Source organism: Hyperolius riggenbachi, chromosome 6 (genome assembly GCF_040937935.1).
Source record: "Hyperolius riggenbachi isolate aHypRig1 chromosome 6, aHypRig1.pri, whole genome shotgun sequence".
NCBI lineage: Eukaryota > Metazoa > Chordata > Amphibia > Anura > Hyperoliidae > Hyperolius > Hyperolius riggenbachi.
Genome location: NC_090651.1, coordinates 377,964,478 through 377,983,205, shown reverse-complemented (window position 1 = coordinate 377,983,205; position 18,728 = coordinate 377,964,478). Strand labels below are relative to the sequence as shown.

The 18,728-nt window shown below is 42.6% G+C and overlaps 1 protein-coding gene across 4 annotated transcripts in view; it reads right to left on the bottom strand.

The window, feature by feature from the left end:
- Positions 1-696: 696 nt before the first annotated feature.
- The window catches only part of LOC137523078 (sushi, nidogen and EGF-like domain-containing protein 1), a 53,444-nt gene continuing 35,412 nt past the window's right edge, over positions 697-18,728 (bottom strand). For 3 of the 4 annotated variants that reach the window (XM_068243277.1, XM_068243279.1, XM_068243278.1), the window contains 5 exons: positions 15,867-16,157; positions 12,417-12,551; positions 10,196-10,355; positions 3,788-3,913; positions 697-1,044 (listed from right to left, as the gene is read on the bottom strand). In XM_068243277.1, the coding sequence (XP_068099378.1) occupies positions 3,831-3,913; positions 10,196-10,355; positions 12,417-12,551; positions 15,867-16,157 (669 nt within the window). In that variant the 3' untranslated portion in view covers positions 697-1,044; positions 3,788-3,830. Of the gene's footprint in view, positions 1,045-3,787; positions 3,914-7,795; positions 7,910-10,195; positions 10,356-12,416; positions 12,552-15,866; positions 16,158-18,728 lie in introns of those variants that run through there. The other variant, XM_068243280.1, reaches the window with a different exon arrangement.

Genomic DNA, 18,728 nt, shown 5'->3' with positions numbered 1-18,728 from the left:
GCCTCCAGGACCCCCCTGCGCGCTGCTATACCCTCCAGAGTGCTAGCGACACACAGCGTGTCGCCAGCACAATGTTTACCTATGCCTGTCGCTGTTAGCGCCGCTCCCCCCGCCTCCTCTGTATCGGCGCTACCCGCCCGCGTCCCTTCCATCCCGCTGATTGGAGGGAAGGGACGCGGGCGAGTAGCGCCGATACGGAGGAGGCGGGGGAGCAGCGCTGACAGACAGCGCTTAGATAAACATTGTGCTGGCGACACGCAGCGTGTCGCTAGCACTCTGGAGGGTATAGCAGTGCGCAGGGGGGTCCTGGAGGCACACCATGGGGCAACAGAGGCTGGTGTTAGTGTGCACAACCAGCCTCTGTGCCCCACTAACATAATTAAATACCACCTCGGGTTCTCTTTAAAGTTAATGTCAATTGAAATAAAAAATAAAAGACAAAACAGATACTTAATTCAAATGCCCTAAATATAGATGGATCAATAGGTCTTGGTAAATAATATTATCCAATAAAGTTACATATGGGGATGTCCCTTTTAGCCCTCATAAGATGTTAATCTTGATATGGGCAAATAGGGCTTTTGTGGACAACCAACTTCTTAATGCATTTAAAGATAAAGAGGCGAGTTTTGAGTCAAATCATTTAATAATTAAAACATATATTTTATTATAAACACATAAAACATATTTAAGAAGATTCGCATATAGCTAGAACAGACACAAGCTGATATCACCATCACAGTAATCAGTGTGTTACATACAATAACAGTTCCTCATACAATTTTTCGATTGCTTCCCTGTATGGGGGGCTTTTGAACAGAATTTGATTTCAAGTAGTCACCACCCACTATATTAACTAAAGTGAGGTCACACTGGGATCAGAGTGTCCGTATATACTCTAATGGCAATACTGTAGATATGCAATGGCTGAGAAATACTTGATGTCTCTGCACGTTTTGTGAATAAGACGGTTGTTTAATTCAGTTCTTCAGGAGTAGTGGATTATTATCAACTTAAAGGCACAAATACTCCGTAGGCTGGTATCTAAAATATAAACAAAGAACCCAAATGAGCAATAATAGCATTACATAACATGGATTGCTGCACACTCTGAACAACCACACAATACTAAATAAACAGATACTTACCTAAGGAGAGGGAAGGCCTTCATGTTCCTCTCATGCTCCCCTCGTTCCAGTGCTGTCACTTCATTACAATATGCCCCCAGGCTTCAGGAGCCCGAGTGCTCCCAAAGACGGGTGGCTCCATACTGTGCAGGTGCTTTTGCACGCTCATGCGTGCTCCCGCAGGTGCAGTATGGAGCTGCTCTTCTTCAGAAGCACTTGAGCTCCCGAAGACTTCCGAAGCCTCCCGCTGCGGCACAGAGCAGAATTCGACCAATTGGTTGAATGCTGCTAATGGGGGTGACATCGCTGGAACGAGGGGGCCGTGAGAGGAACTGGAAGGCTCAATGGGACCCAAAGCCTTCCCTCTCCATAGGTAAGTTATTACATTGATCTGCTAATAATTGTCCCGGCATGCATGGGATAACGGTAAAATGAAACGCACTTCCTGACAATTCTGATTGGCTGAGTTCCAAGCTGAATACGATTTGTATTACATTTGCATGTAAGCCAAAATGATCATCTCACTGACCTTCTCAAAGTGTCCCATGGGTTGTTAATCACAGGACTTCAATGCCCTTTTGTTTGTGTGAAAGCAAGAGTTTATTTTCACCCAATAAAATATGAGAGCAATTAATTTATCATTTGTCTTGTGCAGTGTCATTGGCACGCTTGTTTAAATGAACTCTGACTTGTGCATGATGCTTTTGTAACTTTTGTATTTGATGTGGTGAGGGGTTTTATATTGTCTTTTGAGTTACACGCTGTTATTTGCTCCTGACGAAGCCCGTATGGGTGAAACATGTTGGGCACTGTTGTAGCGCTGTATATACGTACACTCCACTTTTTGTTTATCGCATGCTTATCACTTTAAATCACTTTCTATTTACTGACTGATCCAACCTGGCTATTGTTTGTTAGTGTTTGTGGAGGGGGCCACTTGCTTGTGCCACCAGTGATCCATGGACATCACATTTACAAGTGTAGACTAACATTGTAGCCACCAGTCATTTTGTTACACTTGTTTGAAAGGCAGCATCAGGTGACAGGGATACAATCTCAGCCCTTGACGCGTACATGCAAAAAAAGGTGCATGCGTAATTTGGGCACCCAGAAAATCTAAAAGGGGAATATCAGTATATTACAGTTAATCTGACGATAGTAAAATATTGGTGGTACATACAGATATTTTACTAAAGCGAAACATAACCCTATTCTCACACTGAACCCTCCCACTACCGATAACTAATATTAAAGGGACTCTCTCTGAGCAGTGCCTAAAAATAAAAAATGTCACTTACCTGGGGCTTCCTCCAGCCCACCGTAGGTCGCCAGGTCCCCCGGCGCCATCCTGGCTTCTGTCCCTCCGGCGGCTTCCATTACCAGCGACACCTGGGTCGAGTGTCGGGCCGGCACTTCCTGTTTTATGATGCTCCTCGTCATCACGCCGGCTGCCATGCGTCATCACGGCGCCCGGCGTGACAGTCCTGCGCATGTGCGGTTTTATAAATCTAAACCGCGCATGCGCAGGACTGTCACGCCGGCCACCGTGATGACGCATAGTGGCCGGCGTGATGACGAGGAGCGTCATAAAGCAGAAAGATCTGGCCCGACACCTGGCCCGAGTGTCGCCGGTAACGGGAGCCACTGGAGGGACACAGACAGGAGCCAGTAACCTGTAAGGCTAGGCTCACAGTGGGCATTATGTTCCTGGTAAAAGCAGGAACTTACTACACAACAAAACGACAAAAGTTGCACAACATGTCATGTGCACATAGCGGTAACTCACCGCATGCAGTGTATTGGGATGCTGCATGCGGTTAGATTGCATTGCACCGGACACACTATGAACGCCGTACAGGTTTTACATTGCAATGTTCTGCATTACAGTGTGTCCGTTATATCGCAATGCAATGCTCTCTGTGAATGGGGCCTTAGCATTCCAGAGTTATTCCATGAACAACCCCTATATAATAAGGGACAGTTACATAGGTCTCGCTTACCAAGAAAGGTTACATAAACTGGGTTTATTTAGTCTAGAGAAAAGACGCCTTAGAGGGGATCTAATTAACATGTATAAATACATCAGAGGGCAATATAATAGCTTGGCGGATGAGCTTTTTGTCCCTAGGCGTTCTCAAAGGACTAGAGGACATGATCTGCGCATGGAGGAAAAACGTTTTTAGCCATTTATTTAGGAAAGGGTTCTTTACAGTAAGAGTGATTAAGATGTGGAATGCATTGCCACAGGAAGTCGTTATGGCAAACTCTATACCTGCCTTTAAAGGGGGCTTAGATGCTTTCCTTGCATTGAAAGACATCCATGGCTACAATTACTAGGTAATGCCTAATGATGTTGATCCAGGGATTCTATCTGATTGCCATCTGGAGTCGGGAAGGAATTTTTCCCTTTAGGGGCTAATTGGACCATGCCTTGTAAGGGTTTTTCGCCTTCCTCTGGATCAACAGGGATATGTGAGGGAGTAGGCTGGTGTTGTACTTTATACTGGTTGAACTCGATCGATGTATGTCTTTTTTCAACCCAAATAACTATGTAACTATAGCAAAGAACTAATTTACAGCGCATACAACTTCAGGATAGAATTACATTTCAAATGTTTGCATACCCAAGTATTTGACTTTTTACAGTTTATTCTACTTGCCTGGCTGTTAGGTTGATCCTTTCCCTCTTTAGTATAATTTGTTTCACTGGCCAAGGATGAGTGTGCAGAGCAGAGCAGGTAATCCGCCTCCTGTGTGTTTGTTCCACGTATGTTTCTCCATCACTACTGCAGTAAAGCCAAAAAAAAAATCAGCTTTAACTCCTGAACAACTGATAATTAAAATATAAAAATATTATTATTCACTGTAATACATTAACACGCCAGGATCCAGCGATCGAGCAGCCTCCTGCTTAGCGGCTGCTTGATCGCTTGATCCCGGTGTGGTAATGTATCCAGCGGGCGATCGGGGGGGGGGGGGGGGGGGGGTTAAGGGGGTCCCGGAGGTGCCGGCAAACAATACTAGCTAGCCTGGTGCTAGCTAGTATCTAAAGGAAGCATTTTAACTGATAAATTAGTGTGGGGGGCAAAAAACTTCCTTAAAGTGAACCTCCAGACTGAAAATCTACTCAGTAGCACTGAACAGGCTTGGTGTTTATTTAACAGTTTCACAGCATCAGAACTTTTTTTTTACCCAAGTCTCATTTTTAGCTGCCCAAAAGAAAACTGCCTGGGCATTTTTCCCCTTAGGCTGTGCAAAGCATGATGGGATTTCTGATGTTGTTGTTCTCGTTCTGCTGTTTTGGTACAATTTTTTTTTTAATTTTGAATTTGAGATTTGAAGCCTGCGCAGCTGGGAGGGGTGATCAGGACACAGGACAGTTGGAACTGTGTCTCATGCTCCCTGTCACCTCCTTTCAACCAAAAAGATGGCTGCCCCCATGAAAAAGATGGCTGCCCCCATGAAATCACAAACATTTGCCTGTTCTTTTAAAACAGGGTGGGTAAGAGATTACATTACTTATTTATTTTAATTAACATAACTAATGTAACTGAATGACATTATGCTTGTAAAGTTTCCCTTTAAGAACAGTAATAATCTCACAAATATTATAAATGTGAAAGTTTGGACGTTTGGATGTTTGTTACTTGACCACCCAACAATGGCTGAACGGATTTGAATGAAATTTGGCACACACATAGTAAATTACCTGGAATAACATATAGGATACTTTTTATCCCCATAACCAAAAAATGGGCGGAGACAAATACAAATTTCACTGGAAAATTTAAAACGTAGCCATTCTTACACTGTTAATGGAAGGGTTCTCAAGCTTTGCACATTTGGTCACTGAGTGACTGGGATTAATATTCAGAAAAGTGGGCGGAGCCTACAAAAGCCAATCAAAATTCACCTATTGATTTTCAAGGGGAGTATTTAATTGCTGCCATTCTTGCACTGTTAATGGCACCAGCCTCAAACCTGGTACAGTTGGTCATTGGGGGACTGGGGTTCAAATTCAGAAAAGGGGGTGGAGCCACAAACAGCCAATCAGATTTGTTTCATTTCAATGCAAATTATTGATGCCAAAAACCGCAAAGCTCACAAACTTGGTCATTGAGTAAGTGTGTGTTAGGGTTAGAAAAAGTGGGTGGAGCCAACACCAGCCAAATGCATACCTGGGCTACACCGGGCCACCACCCAAATGCATACCTGGGCTACACCGGGCCACCAGCCAAATGCATACCTGGGCTACACCGGGCCACCACCCAAATGCATACCTGGGCTACACCGGGCCATCGGCTACTACAACAATATGATCACTACCTTCATTATTATTATTATTATTATTATTATTATAGTTATACAAATGTATTTATATGATATTATTATGAGTAGTGGGATTAGTATTATTGCTATTATTTAATAGCTATATTCATGTTATAATACTAATAAATACAAAGTTGCAGAGGAAGCGTTAGCACAATTTATGGAAATCGTCCAATTTCATCTTGAATCTCCCTGGGCAGCATTTAAAGGTCTCTTACAGGGTTGATCGGGACAGACAAATTCTAATTTTGACAAAATTCCAGAGACAAATACCAAATTCCGTGTTCCGATTTTAGTGTTCCGAAGACACTGAATTCAATGTGGTCAATAGTTCCGGCAATCCAAAAATTGGATTCGGAAACAAAAATTTTCAGCAAACGTGGCGTTAATACAATGGTTAGAAAAGTGAAAATTGGCTTCTGAAACCAGAATTTTTGGCAAACAGTGATACCAACAAGATGGCCACCGGGGAATCCCCAGTCTCTGAGGTCATGTAAGGGTGGCAGAACGAGCGGTTTTCCACATGGATCGTAGGTCCAGAAGACCAGGGCAGTTGAGACCCTGAGCCCGTGGACCACCCATTCATGTGAAAAACACTCATTGTTCCACTTTAGTGTAGCCTTGGGAGACCAGGGAATCCCCAGCAGCCATTTTATTGACATCACTTTGCGCTGGTAATTCTTGTTGTAGAAGCCAATTTTAACTTTCCTAGCCATTGTGTTAACACTAACCTCTCCACCTACACCTAACACTAACCTCCACATCTACTCCTAACACTAACCTCCCCCTTACCTACTGCCAACACTAACCTCCTCTATCTACTACTAACACTTACCTCCGCTAACCTACTCCTAACACTAACCTCCCCATCTACTCCTAACACTAACCTCCCACAACCTACTCCAAATACTACCTCCGGCCACCTACACCTATCACTACCTACCCCCACCTACTCCTAACACCCCCACCTACTCCTAACACTACCTACCCCCACATACTCCTAACACTACCTACTCCCACCTACTCCTAACACTACCATCCCCATCTACTCCTAACACTAGCCTCTCCACCTACTCCTAACACTAACCTCCACATCTACTCCTAACACTAACCTCCCCCTTACCTACTGCCAACACTAACCTCCTCTATCTACTACTAACACTTACCACCCCTAACCTACTCCTAATACTAACCTCCCCCCACCTACTCCAAATACTACCTCCGGCCACCTACTCCTAACACTACCTACCCCCATCTACTCCTAACACTACCATCCCCACCTACTCCTAAAACTAACCTCCCCTCACCTACTCCTAACACTAACCTTTCCCACCTACTCCACTAATCTTCTCCCACCTACTCCTAGCACTAGCCTCCCCTCATCTACTCCTAACACTAACCTTCCCCATACCTACTGCCAACACTAACCTCTTCTACCTACTCCTAACACTTACCTCCCCTAACCTACTCCTAACACTAACCTCCCCATCTACTCTTAACACAAACCTCTTCTACCTACTCCTAACACTAACTTTCCATCACCTACTCCTAACACTTACCTCCCCCCACCTATTCCTAACACTAACCTACCCTCACCTACTTCAAACACTAACCATTTGCATAACACGTGTTATAATAGCAATGCCTATGTTGTGCATATAATGCAAGTTGCGCTATGTGTGCACTATGTTACTTGCATAAATACTGGTAACATTTTACCGGGGTTTAGTGAATCAACTCTGATGTGTGCGATTTAAATGATAGGAGGTCACATGGCTTGACTGTTGACGACAAGAGAACAATATTGCATCGCCAAGAAAGCAAGCAAAAGTAAACCATGTAGCTGAAACAGTCCGAACCAACTGCACCCATTCCAACCAAACATAGGGCCAGATCCAATTCACTATTTCTCCTAAATTTTCTCGTAGGGGATTCATTTTCATCTCCTGTTAAAATACCTTTTCTGCACTTTGCAATTCAAAAAGTAACAAAAAGTAGGTGAAAATGTACTGAAAAAATATTCTGAGTATTTTCTTGCTTGCTGGTGGCTTAAAAGGCATGATAAGCTGTGAAAATTCACTAAGGAAAAAACTTAGGAAAAAAAGTGAATTGAATTGGGCCCACAGTCCTCTTGGCCACACCTTCTCCATCTGGCCAGCAGGGATGTCCATAAATTGTGAGCAGCAGAACCGCGACAAGGTCCTTCCTGTGTCTGCTGAAAAATATGGGTGGAGCTCTGCACTGCTCCATGTCTGGCAGGACAAGTGTGAATGTGAGATACAGTTAGTAACTACACTCTGGTGATAAAGTCTGGTGATGAATACCGTTAACGTTCTTACCATTTTCTCTGTGTGAATGTTGAGTGAAGAAAAAATATTCCAGTTCTTCTCTCCATTTCCTTGTAAAGCTGGTTGTGTGGCCAATCTATTTTATATCTTTATTACCCTTTAAGGCTGAACACGCAAGTTAACAAATATAATTATATGAAATAGGGTGTTTGCCAGAAAATAATGATTGATAGATAATGCAATACAATAGAATTACTGATATGAAAACAAAACAAAACATATTTCAGTCGGATTTATCCAAAAACACTTAAAAATTGTGTTATATTATATATATATTTTTTTGTCATAAGTAACTATTTACTTCTAAATTTGTGTTGTCCGATTTTTAAATCAAACCTGACAGGAAAACAAAATGGCCAGCAGTATATATGAAGAAGACATTTTCGCTTTTCACTTGTCTCACAATATCAACCACAAATACAGTATCATTAGTTGCAAGTGTTTTTTTTTCCTTCCTTATGAATTATAGCTTCCATAACTCAAAACCTTACTACATGAATTTTATTTCAACAATTAATCCCTCCTAATCTTCCTACCCTCCCCTTCATACTCATCTATAGGAGTTCTCAGCTCTAGGGAACAATATGTGACCGCATCCTTCAGATAAGTAGCCACAATCCTTCTACCCAATTATCTTGAAGAATGAAGAGTGATTTTCTACCACCATCCACTACTACGCGCAGAAGTTTAGCTAAGTGTTGGAATTAATGCAAAATCTGCATCAGGTACATGATTTGGGCCTGGCCACTGCATAGCTGATTTTTATTGACTACAATGCATCAACTGGGCACCAGTATTCCAAAGTCAAGCGCAGGTGCCCCAATAATGCACTGTTGACAGTCAGTGCTCAACTTCGGCAATAGCCGGATGATGGCACCAATTGGTTAGGAATAGCCAGTTGAGGGTGGAAAATGCTAAAATGCTCAAATTTTGCCAGGTGATAGCGGAATAATTGCGGTTTAACACTATTCTATCAGCCTTAGCCCAGTCTGAGTAGTGGTGGTAGACTCATACCTACCCCAGAGATTCGACCAGGGTTTGAATCTCTGTTCTTCCTATACAGTAAACCAGCACCTATTGAGCAAGGAGTCCTTGGGCTAGACTCTTTAACCCTGCTACTGCCTACTGAGCACGCCCTAGTGGCTCTGGTGCTTTGAGTTCACCAGGAGAAAAGCGCAATAAAAAATGTTTTGTTCTGTTGTGTCTTCTGTCCTCCATAAGCTGATGGACATCCATCCAGAAGCTGCAATGTGACGTCATTGCTGGAAATTCGAAGGCCTCATGTAAATATGTGGTGGTGGTGGCTTTGTGTGGTGAGCGGCCATCCTCAGGTGTAGGTGGAAGACAAATGGCAAATAAATCGTGTGATAATAGGCTTTAATTATCATGCACACCCCGACTGTGAGACAATTTTTGGGGACTGTGTCGTCGATCGGTTGATGCCCCCATGTGCACTGTAGGTTCACCATGTGCATTTCACCTTTGTGTAACTATTCAGACCCATGTTATTTTAGTGTATCCTACCTAATAATAGGCAAGTGTCTCTGCGTCCCATGTCCCTGTGTGTGTGTTTTTTTGTTGTGTGCATGTGCAGGGACGCAGAGACACTAAGCTGAGGGAATGACGTGCGGACGGGGCCAGGATGGGCGGGCATGTGTGTGTGTTTGCGCACGAGTTGTGGGCGTGTGTGCGCGCGCGGCGGCCGCATGCATCGTAACAGACCTAGAGCCCGTTTTTGAATGGGCTAAGGTCACTAGTACTCAATAAAAGTTATACTTTAAGTACCAATAGGGATTGTCCAATATGGAACACAATTGAAAATATAATTCACACCCAGTAAAGCAAACGTTAAGTCGTGGTTTTTGGCACCGAAGTAGGAATTTTTCTCTTCATCCTATAGTAAAAACATGAAAATATGCAGAATATAGGGAAAAACATTTACACATATTTCACCTAAATATTTCTGTAAAAATCTTAATTCAAACACCAGCCAAAGTAATGTTAAATATTTTTGTCTGCTTTTAACTGAATTCAACAAGCTTTAGTTTTCCACATTTAGCAACCTAAAATTGAACAACAGATACACCAAAAATTCACATAACAGAACAAAAAAGTGTGTGGGTTTGTAGTGTTGTGGGTTTGTAGTGTTGTCCCATGATGCAGTGGGGTTTCTCTTACAAACAGGTCATTTAAATGTCAAGATTAGATGTATGTGGTGTGTCTTAGTGCAAAAGGAGAAAAAATATGTGCAAAAGGAGAAATTAAAAAAGTCTGTTTATAAATAATAGATAAGAGGATTGGTTGACGGTTGTATGTGTGTGTCTGTATGTGTGCATGATAAATCCATTAAACTGCATACTCCGGTTGCTTTGTCTGCTGACATAAGTTTACCTATAACCCCATTGACGTCTCTAGGATGAAGTTTGTCCACTCTGATGACCCATCGACCATTGACGTTGACATTAGTGGTAGAGGTTATATTTATGATGTCTGCTGTCAGAGAGGTGGGGATTTCATAATAGCCGGTATTCAAGCCACTGTTTACACCAGCCTATGGAGTAGAAAATAACTTCATGTACACGGGACAGGATTTTCATATTATTATGTAAACATTTTACAAAATTTGATGGAAATTGCACTACATTTTGTACAGTTTTAAAAGAAAATCCCACTCTTGTGTGTAAAATCCTTCATTATCACAGGAAATCTTTAAATTCTGAAAAAAATTAAATCCACAAATAGGTTTTACAGACTATTTTGGTAAATAATATTTCTGTTTCTTGGGATAAGTATTACTTTATTAGAACAGCAAAATTGGCAGCGCTTCTAATCAGGCTGCAACTGAAATGAAACCAACAGAGTTGTGCAGCGCCCCCTTGGGACTTAAATACACACCTTGAATACAAATCAGATGCAAACTATGCACTAAATCCTAATCTAGATACATTGAATGCAAACTGATACACACGGATGCAGCTAGCCACAAGTAGACATTTTTGCACAACAGGAAAAAACGGCAGCGCTGGCAAATGTATGCTGCAACCGAGTTGATCAGCTGCATAGATGTGCAGAGCCCAAAACATGGGCAGATTACACAATTTGCATTCAAAACTGATGTAGCAAATGGCTCCGTCACCCACCTGCCGCCCAGGAATATCTAGTTCTGCCGGGCCCACCAACTCTGATGCAGTGGTTCATGCAGCGGACACTTGGCCATCCAGGATTTCTGAGCAACATCTGAACTGCAACATGCAGTTCTGATCACAGACAAGGAGATGGGTGAGCATGTTCCATGCTATTAGAAGGTGCTACAAGCCTGCATATATATGATATCTGCATTTTCACTGTTCCTAATCGATCTAAGTATGTGGAAACGGCTGTTATGGTAGAATTGTGGCTGTGATTGGGCCCACCAGCATTCATGGCACTGGATTTGCTCCATAAACCTTGATCTATCTAACACGGCTGTGATTGAGTTGGATTATTAATAAGGACAGGACAGCTAAATTGATTAAAACTTTGAATACTCATAATTGAACAGTCAACCATCATTCTGGGACACCTGATGAGAGCTATACATATTCAAGCCATTGTTTGGTCTGTAAATGGTCTTTGAACTTCAACTAACACTGGCCAGCACTGGGGACGCACAGTGTGGTCCAATTATTTGGGTCAGACACTTGTTGGCGGCAGGGTCAAAGGGGGACTCTAGGTTTTTTTTTTAGATAGGTGGGGGATTGGTGCATGTGCACATGTGATTTTTTTCTTGGGGGAATACTGTTTGGGTGTTTGGCTAACTTTTTACAGTCTCTTATAGTGTGTTTATTTCATAAAACATTATTCGAATGGTAATCTGCATCATGATGTCATCATTCATGGAGGGAAAAAATGCCTGATTTTTCACATTGTTTTTCCATAATTATATGCAGGCACTTTCCCTCTCATGATTTAAAATCAAATTGTATATGTTTGTTGTCGGTTTCCTCTTTTTTAGAGGCACACCGCCCTTCCACTACACTAGAGTGTTTTTTAATGTCTATTATTGGGTATAATTAGGGTTGGATTTGTACTTTCCAGCGCCCAAGGCCAGATGTCTGGAATTCCGGCATCAGAACAAAGCAGGGAGGCTATGCTGTGGACCAGCCAGGAGAGATGATTTACTTTGACATGTGACCTCTTTTCTCTCCAAGTCCTGCCACCCTTCTGATTTAATCTGATTTTAACTCCCAAGGCAATGGCCTTTGTGGCCTTCCCAAAAATCTGGCCCTGGGTATAATTCTTTTCACTTATAGGTAACCCCAGGGCTGCTCTGCGATGAAAGAAAAGACTCACCACAAAGGGCACACACTGAAACCAATAAAAGTATGGCAGATGTTCTATACTACCCTACACCACAAACACAATTTTTGGTGTTGCTGTCTCCTGTGAAGAGTCTGACATTTTCTTTACCCCAATTTCCTGTCTCAGTAAAACATGTTATGTTAAGTGGCACCCATTATTCTCCCCAAAGGGGGACACAGACTGTTGGTAAAGAATTTACCTACTTTAAAACTAAAACAAATATTTTTATTGTTAGGATTTAGTGAAAAAAGAAACCATCAATAATTCTTACCAGGGCTGGCTTTCCACCAGTTCCTTTAATGTCTCCTCCACTTCCTCTCCCTGTTGTCCACAGAATGTTGCCATAGTTGAACATAACAAAAGTAAAACTTCCATTTGAGATGAGGACAGCTTGAAATGTGTTGACCTGTAAATTCAGAAAAAAATATATAGCCTAATATGAAATACTATGGTATTTGAGGATTTTGGGGCTTGAGAAGTCTTTAGTTTTGTCAAATTTGATGTTAGGTTTTTTTTGTTTTTTTTTATGGATGTTATGTTAGAGGGAGGATCTTAGTGGTTGACAGCCCTATGCCTTAAAAAAAAAACAAAGTCAAGAATGCCAAGAGTTCATCTGTAGCGCTGTCAAAATGTTCAATGATTTTTATTAAAATCAACACTACCAGATCTGACATCTCTTTACAGTAAACTGCCCCCACGTTATCCAATCCATCCACCCATATCTACTCCCTCCTCTCCTTCGTACAAAATCAGGAGGCACCCAAAAATAATGTATACTGTAGCTCTCAATGTAAGGAAAAAATCCTGGTCCTACCTTAAGAAGGAGGCTCGGGCACCAGAGACCTACATATCTTCCAAACAAGCACCTGAAGAAGTGGCTTACGTCGTGCAATGCGTTGTCCCATGAGCTAGAAGAAGCTTCTGAAAGTTTTTATTAAAAACCTACTGTGAGCCTCCTTTTTAAGGTAGGACTGGGATTTTTTTCCTTACATTGAGAGCTACAGTTTTTCCTGCTTTTGTACAAAGTTTATTAGAATTATTTTAGATTGGTAAGGGACTCACCCAAAACTTGGCTGTGGGGTGTACCTTTTTGAAACTGCAGCCTGTACATCCTTTCCAAAGGCTAAGTGGGGACGGTACCTCCCCAAATGCCCTTACGACCTCCCAGAGCAACGCACACTTGTGAGTATATTTACAATCTACTATCGTTTACCCTATACCTGGCAATATTACATAATAACAGGCTCCTGGGGTTCAACTGTCCTCTTTTGCTTCTACTAGTACCAGTCTCCTCTCTTTCAGCTTTATTGGCGTAGCAAAGTCTCCACTCTTCTGCGATAATGTCCACTGCCATTCTACTTGACCTAATCCCATCAGACTTACTCTGTGTCTACTCCCCCACCCTGGTCCCTGCATTAACTAAATTTCTCTGGCTCTTACCCTTTACTGGCATCTTCCTTTCAACTTTTAACGATGGAGTAGAACTTGCCAGTGAAGTAAATCCATTCTTGACACATACCTATATTTGAACCATCACCCCATTACTCTTCTTCCTTGCACCTCCAAACTACTCATACGCCTTGTCCTCAGCAGACCAACTTCAACTAATTTCTCAGACCTTTTCAGACTGGCTTCTGTCCCATACATTTATCAAGAATAGCACTCTCAGTAATGACAGGGACCTCTTTAGGGTCAAGTCTCAAGGTGACCGTTTCCTCTTCATTTTCTTCCATCATTCCTCTATATGATGCACGTCAAATTCTGGCCCGCGGGCCAAATCTGACCCTCAGGGTCATTAAATTCTGCCCTCAAATGGTTTCCCCACTTTGTATTATTAATTTGGCCAACTCTAGACCACCAGGGAAGCTATATTGGAGGTGAGGCCCTAGAACACCAGGGAAGCCACATAAGGGAGGTAGGGGGAAAGCACTAAATACTAGGGAACTGGGTATGGTGGGGGCCTCTAAACAACACGGAACTGCATAGGGGAGGGTGGGGGCTTCTAGACACCAGGCAACTGTATAGGGGAAGGAGGACTACTAAACATCAAGGATTTGTATAGGAGTTGGAGGGGGGCTATTAGACACCTGGGAACTTTATAAGGCAGGAAGGTGGCCGGTAGACATTGAGGTCGGCCCACGACTAGGTCCCAGTGTACAATTTCGGCCCACTTTGTATTTGAGTTTGACACACCTGTTTTACAGCATACAGACCAAGCTCCTCTTCTCAACCCTGTCATTATTCATGACATCACCATCTCTTTTTGTTTGCTTATTTACTAAATGCTCATTCTAGATTCTAGAATGTCCTCTATTGGCAGCAGTTCCTCTCTCCCAGTCTTCATTGTGTTTTACAAGCAAATAGATCAGAGTAAAAATAAACCCTGGGTATTCACTTTAAACCCGAGTTCAGGAATCAATCTCTTCTTCTCCACAAACAATGTGCTACCCATCAAAACCAACCCACACTGACCTTAAGAGATCTTCAGGTTCAGGTTCACTTGACTCAACTATTTGGGCAGAAAACGATGATCCACAAATCTTCTATCAGCACATTTCAGACCACCCCCCTCTCACAGTTCTCTGCACCGAATGTGAGGAAACCCAATGCCAACCTAACATTGCTGCATCCCCTGAAGCCATGCCACTGCCGGGGTTACTGGATCTGGGAGTCAGGGTAAAACAGACAAACTCCACCATTTGATAGGGAGGTGATGAAATGCAAATGCAATGCCCTCTCCAAGAAATGACATCGATAATGTGGGAACTGCAACTTTGCAAGTCAGTGGAAACTTGGAGAGAAGCACTGGTGTGATTTTATTTTGAAAATCCACGTAAGGAGTGTGTGTGTGGGGGGAGGGATTTGCAGGGAGAGCTGCCTATTGCAGTGTTATAGCAGGTGGGAGTACCGTATATACTCGAATACAAGTCGACCTAGTGTATAAGTCAACTCAAATATTTGACCCTCTCAAGTTGGATTTTTTTTATTGACTCAAGTATAAGTCTACCCAACAAAGTTAATGGCTGCACTTGGGGCCCAGGAAGAATTAACAGCTGCACTTGGGGGCCAGGAGAGGTTATTGACTGCACTGAATACAGTATTGCAGCCATTAACCCCTCCTGTCCCTTAAGGGCAGTCAATAAATCCTCCAGTCCCCCAAGTGCAGCAATTATTCATGCCCCTTCCTGCAGCCCAGTATATCTGCCCCTTTCCTTGTTATTTGTTGTGGCCAGGACTTTCACACCTGTGTTTTCTTGGAATTTCCATTATCAAGAAAGTGTCACTTAGCACTGGGTAAATTGCTGCAAATGGGAATGTCACCGATAGTACACACATTACTCAGTGTGCTCAGTGTTGCCCATGACTCGTGTATACGTCGACCCCTATACTTTTATTTAGTGGGTCAAACCTAAATTTTTAGACTTATACTCGAGTACATCCAGTAGTTATGCATTTTAATTTTTAGTTAATTATTCTGCCCAAATATGAGGACACGAGGACACTCTGTTTTAAATAACCGCAGGCTCCTCCCATCTGGGATGATCACTGATTACTTGAATTCTTCACTTTAGTTTTGGACACTCAATGAAATGAAATTAGTCAAGTTACAAAATACAATTAAAATTTGGGTTACATTGTGAGTATGCGAGCTGTAAATTAATTGTGTATCTTCTGGTCAGATTCTCCTTATGAAATGAATGACATTATTAAAAAGAATTACCGTAGTTGATGAAGATGAAGAGCCAAAAAATGCCACATTGCTCCACGTTGCCACGAATACCCACGTGGCTGAAAATGTCTGAAGGCCGAAGTAAGTACGGATATCAGTCGCTGCCCGGCTTAGAAGGCTGGTGTCATTATTGCTCTGGCGATAAAATATGTCACCCGCTAGAGCATTGTTCACGTCTGCCCAAAATGGCGCTAAGAAAGGGTTGCCATCAGTTACTGGGAGATGGGTGGGAGTATATGCTGAGATGCCTGAACTGAATGACAGCAAACCATTGTTATTGACCTGAAAGAGAACAAGTATATTAGCAAAGCAAAGCACAGCAGTTAAAGGGAACCAGAGAGGAACCTTAATAAAAAATAGAACAAGATTTTATACATACCTGGGGCTTCTTCCAGCCCCATAAGCCTGGATCGCTCCCACGCCGCCGTCCTCCGCTTCCTAGGGTACCGGGTCCCGTCACTTCCGGCGGACGCGGCCAATTGTCCGCATCACAGGGGCTCCCTCCATACCCTTACACATGCGGCTGCGCAGTAGGCAGCCTCATGCGTACGTATATGGAGGGAGCCCCGTGTGATGCGGACAATTGGCTGCGTCTGCTGGCCGACTCACGGCAATGACGGGACTGGCGGATCCAGGCAGCAGAGGACGGCGGCGTGGGAGCGATCTGTGCGTATGGGGCTGGAGGAAGCCCCAGGTATGTATAAAAGCTTCCCCCCAACGTCTCTGGTTCCCTTTAAAGAGGAACTTTAATGAAAATAAATTAATGAATGAAATTGCTTCTTTTTTACAATATTACTTTATAAAGAATTTTATTCTCTGTTTGCCCATTGTAACATTTTTCCTAACTCTGGTTCATATTCTTAAAGGACCACTATCACGAAAAAAGTCGGCAGTTAAAATCTGACATGACTGACAGGTTTTGGGCCACTCCATCTCCTCATGGGGGATTATCAGGTGTTTTAATTTGTTTTCAACAGCATTTCCTGAACAGCAGTTGCAAAGTCTAACTGACAAAATAGTGTGCAAGTGATTAGGGAGGCTGGCTGGTATCTTACGATTTTGACAGTTAAACTGCTGCTCAGGAAATGCTGTTGAAAATAAAGAAAACCCTGAGAATCCCCCATGAGGAGATGGACTGGCCCCAAACCTGTTGGTTCTGTCAGATTTTAACTGCCTACTTTTTTCACGGTAGTGCTCCTTTAAAGGATACCAGAGCTGAAAAGATTAGGAGAAACAGGGGGAGCAGGCATGTAGAGGGAGCTGTCCATGTGGCCACCGCTCCCCCTGTTCTCCTGTCCCCCTCCTTTTCTTAGCTGAATGCTCCCTGGCAGCCTCTTCCGGGTTTCCGGAGTTGGACATCAGACACTTGGGCTGCTGTGAGCAGCCTACAGTGCACGACAGAAGACTCAAATTCAAAACAAAGAAACTTTATTGGTCCAAAAATACAACTCTCATAAACAATTGCGAGCCTAGACTAAGGACTAGGCCTGCATTGCAATTTTTTGAGAGTTGTATATTTGGAGCAATAAAGTTTCTTCATTTTGCATTTCTGAGTCTTCTTGGAGGAGGTAAGTCCATCATTGCCTCCTCTTTTTAAACATTTTACTTTACTTGGCGTCTCTTAACAATTGTACAGTGTTTTTATCCACCCTGAGTGGAGGGGTAGGTTTGTTCTCAGTCAGGTTTGTTCTCCCAACTTACCTACTGCGGGGCCACAGGTGTGGCACACTTTTATGTGTATATTAAATTCACTCAAATGCCTCTTATCAAAATCAATACAATATACCACACTATAAGGCTCTTGGTTATCTCTCCACTCCCTTTTGTTCATTTTCTCTGAGATCAGGACATTTAGAACACCTGATCTATATGCATGGATATGCTCTAGCTGGCTGATGGATCTTAAAACGTAATCCTACTAATATAAGAAAAGGGAAAGTTCGGATGTTTGGATGTTTGTTACTCGATCACGCAAAAATGGCTGAATGGATTTGAATGAAATTTGGCACACACATAGTACATGACCTGGAATAAAGTATAGGATACTTTTTATTCCCATAACCAACAAACTGTTGGTTTGGGAATAATAACCTACAAATTTCACTGGAAAATGTAAACTGCAGCCATTCTTACACTGTTAATGGCAGGGTTCTCAAACTTTGCACAGTTGGTCACTGGGTGACTGGGATTAATATTCAGAAAGGTGGGTGGAGTCTGTAAAAGCCAATCAAAATTAACCTATTGATTTTCAAGGGGAATATTTACATTGCTGCCATTCTTGCACTGTTAATGGCACAAGCCTCAAACCTGGTACAGTTGATCATTAGGTGACTGGGGTTCAATTTCAGAAAGGGGGTGGAGCCACAAATAGCCAACTAAATTTGTTTCATTTCAATGCAAATTATTGATGCCAAACACTGCAAAGATCACAAACTTGGTAATTGATTAATTGTGTGTTAGGGTTAGAAAAGTAGGCACAGCCAACACCAGCCAAATACATAAATGGGCAATGCCGGGTCATAAGTGGGCGGAGACAAATACAAATTTTACTGGGAAAATGTAAACAGCAGCCATTCTTACACTGTTAATGGTAGGGTTCTCAAACTTTGCACAGTTGGTTACTGGGTGACTGGGGTTAATATTCAGAAAAGTGGGTGGAGCCTACAAAAGGCAATCAAAATTAACCTATTGATTTTCAAGGGGAATATTTACATTGCTGCCATTCTTGCACTGTTAATGGCACAAGCCTCAAACCTGATACAGGTGATCATTGGGTGACTGGTATTCAATTTCAGAAAGGGGGTGGAGCCACAAATAGCCAACTAAATTTGTTTCATTTCAATGCAAATTATT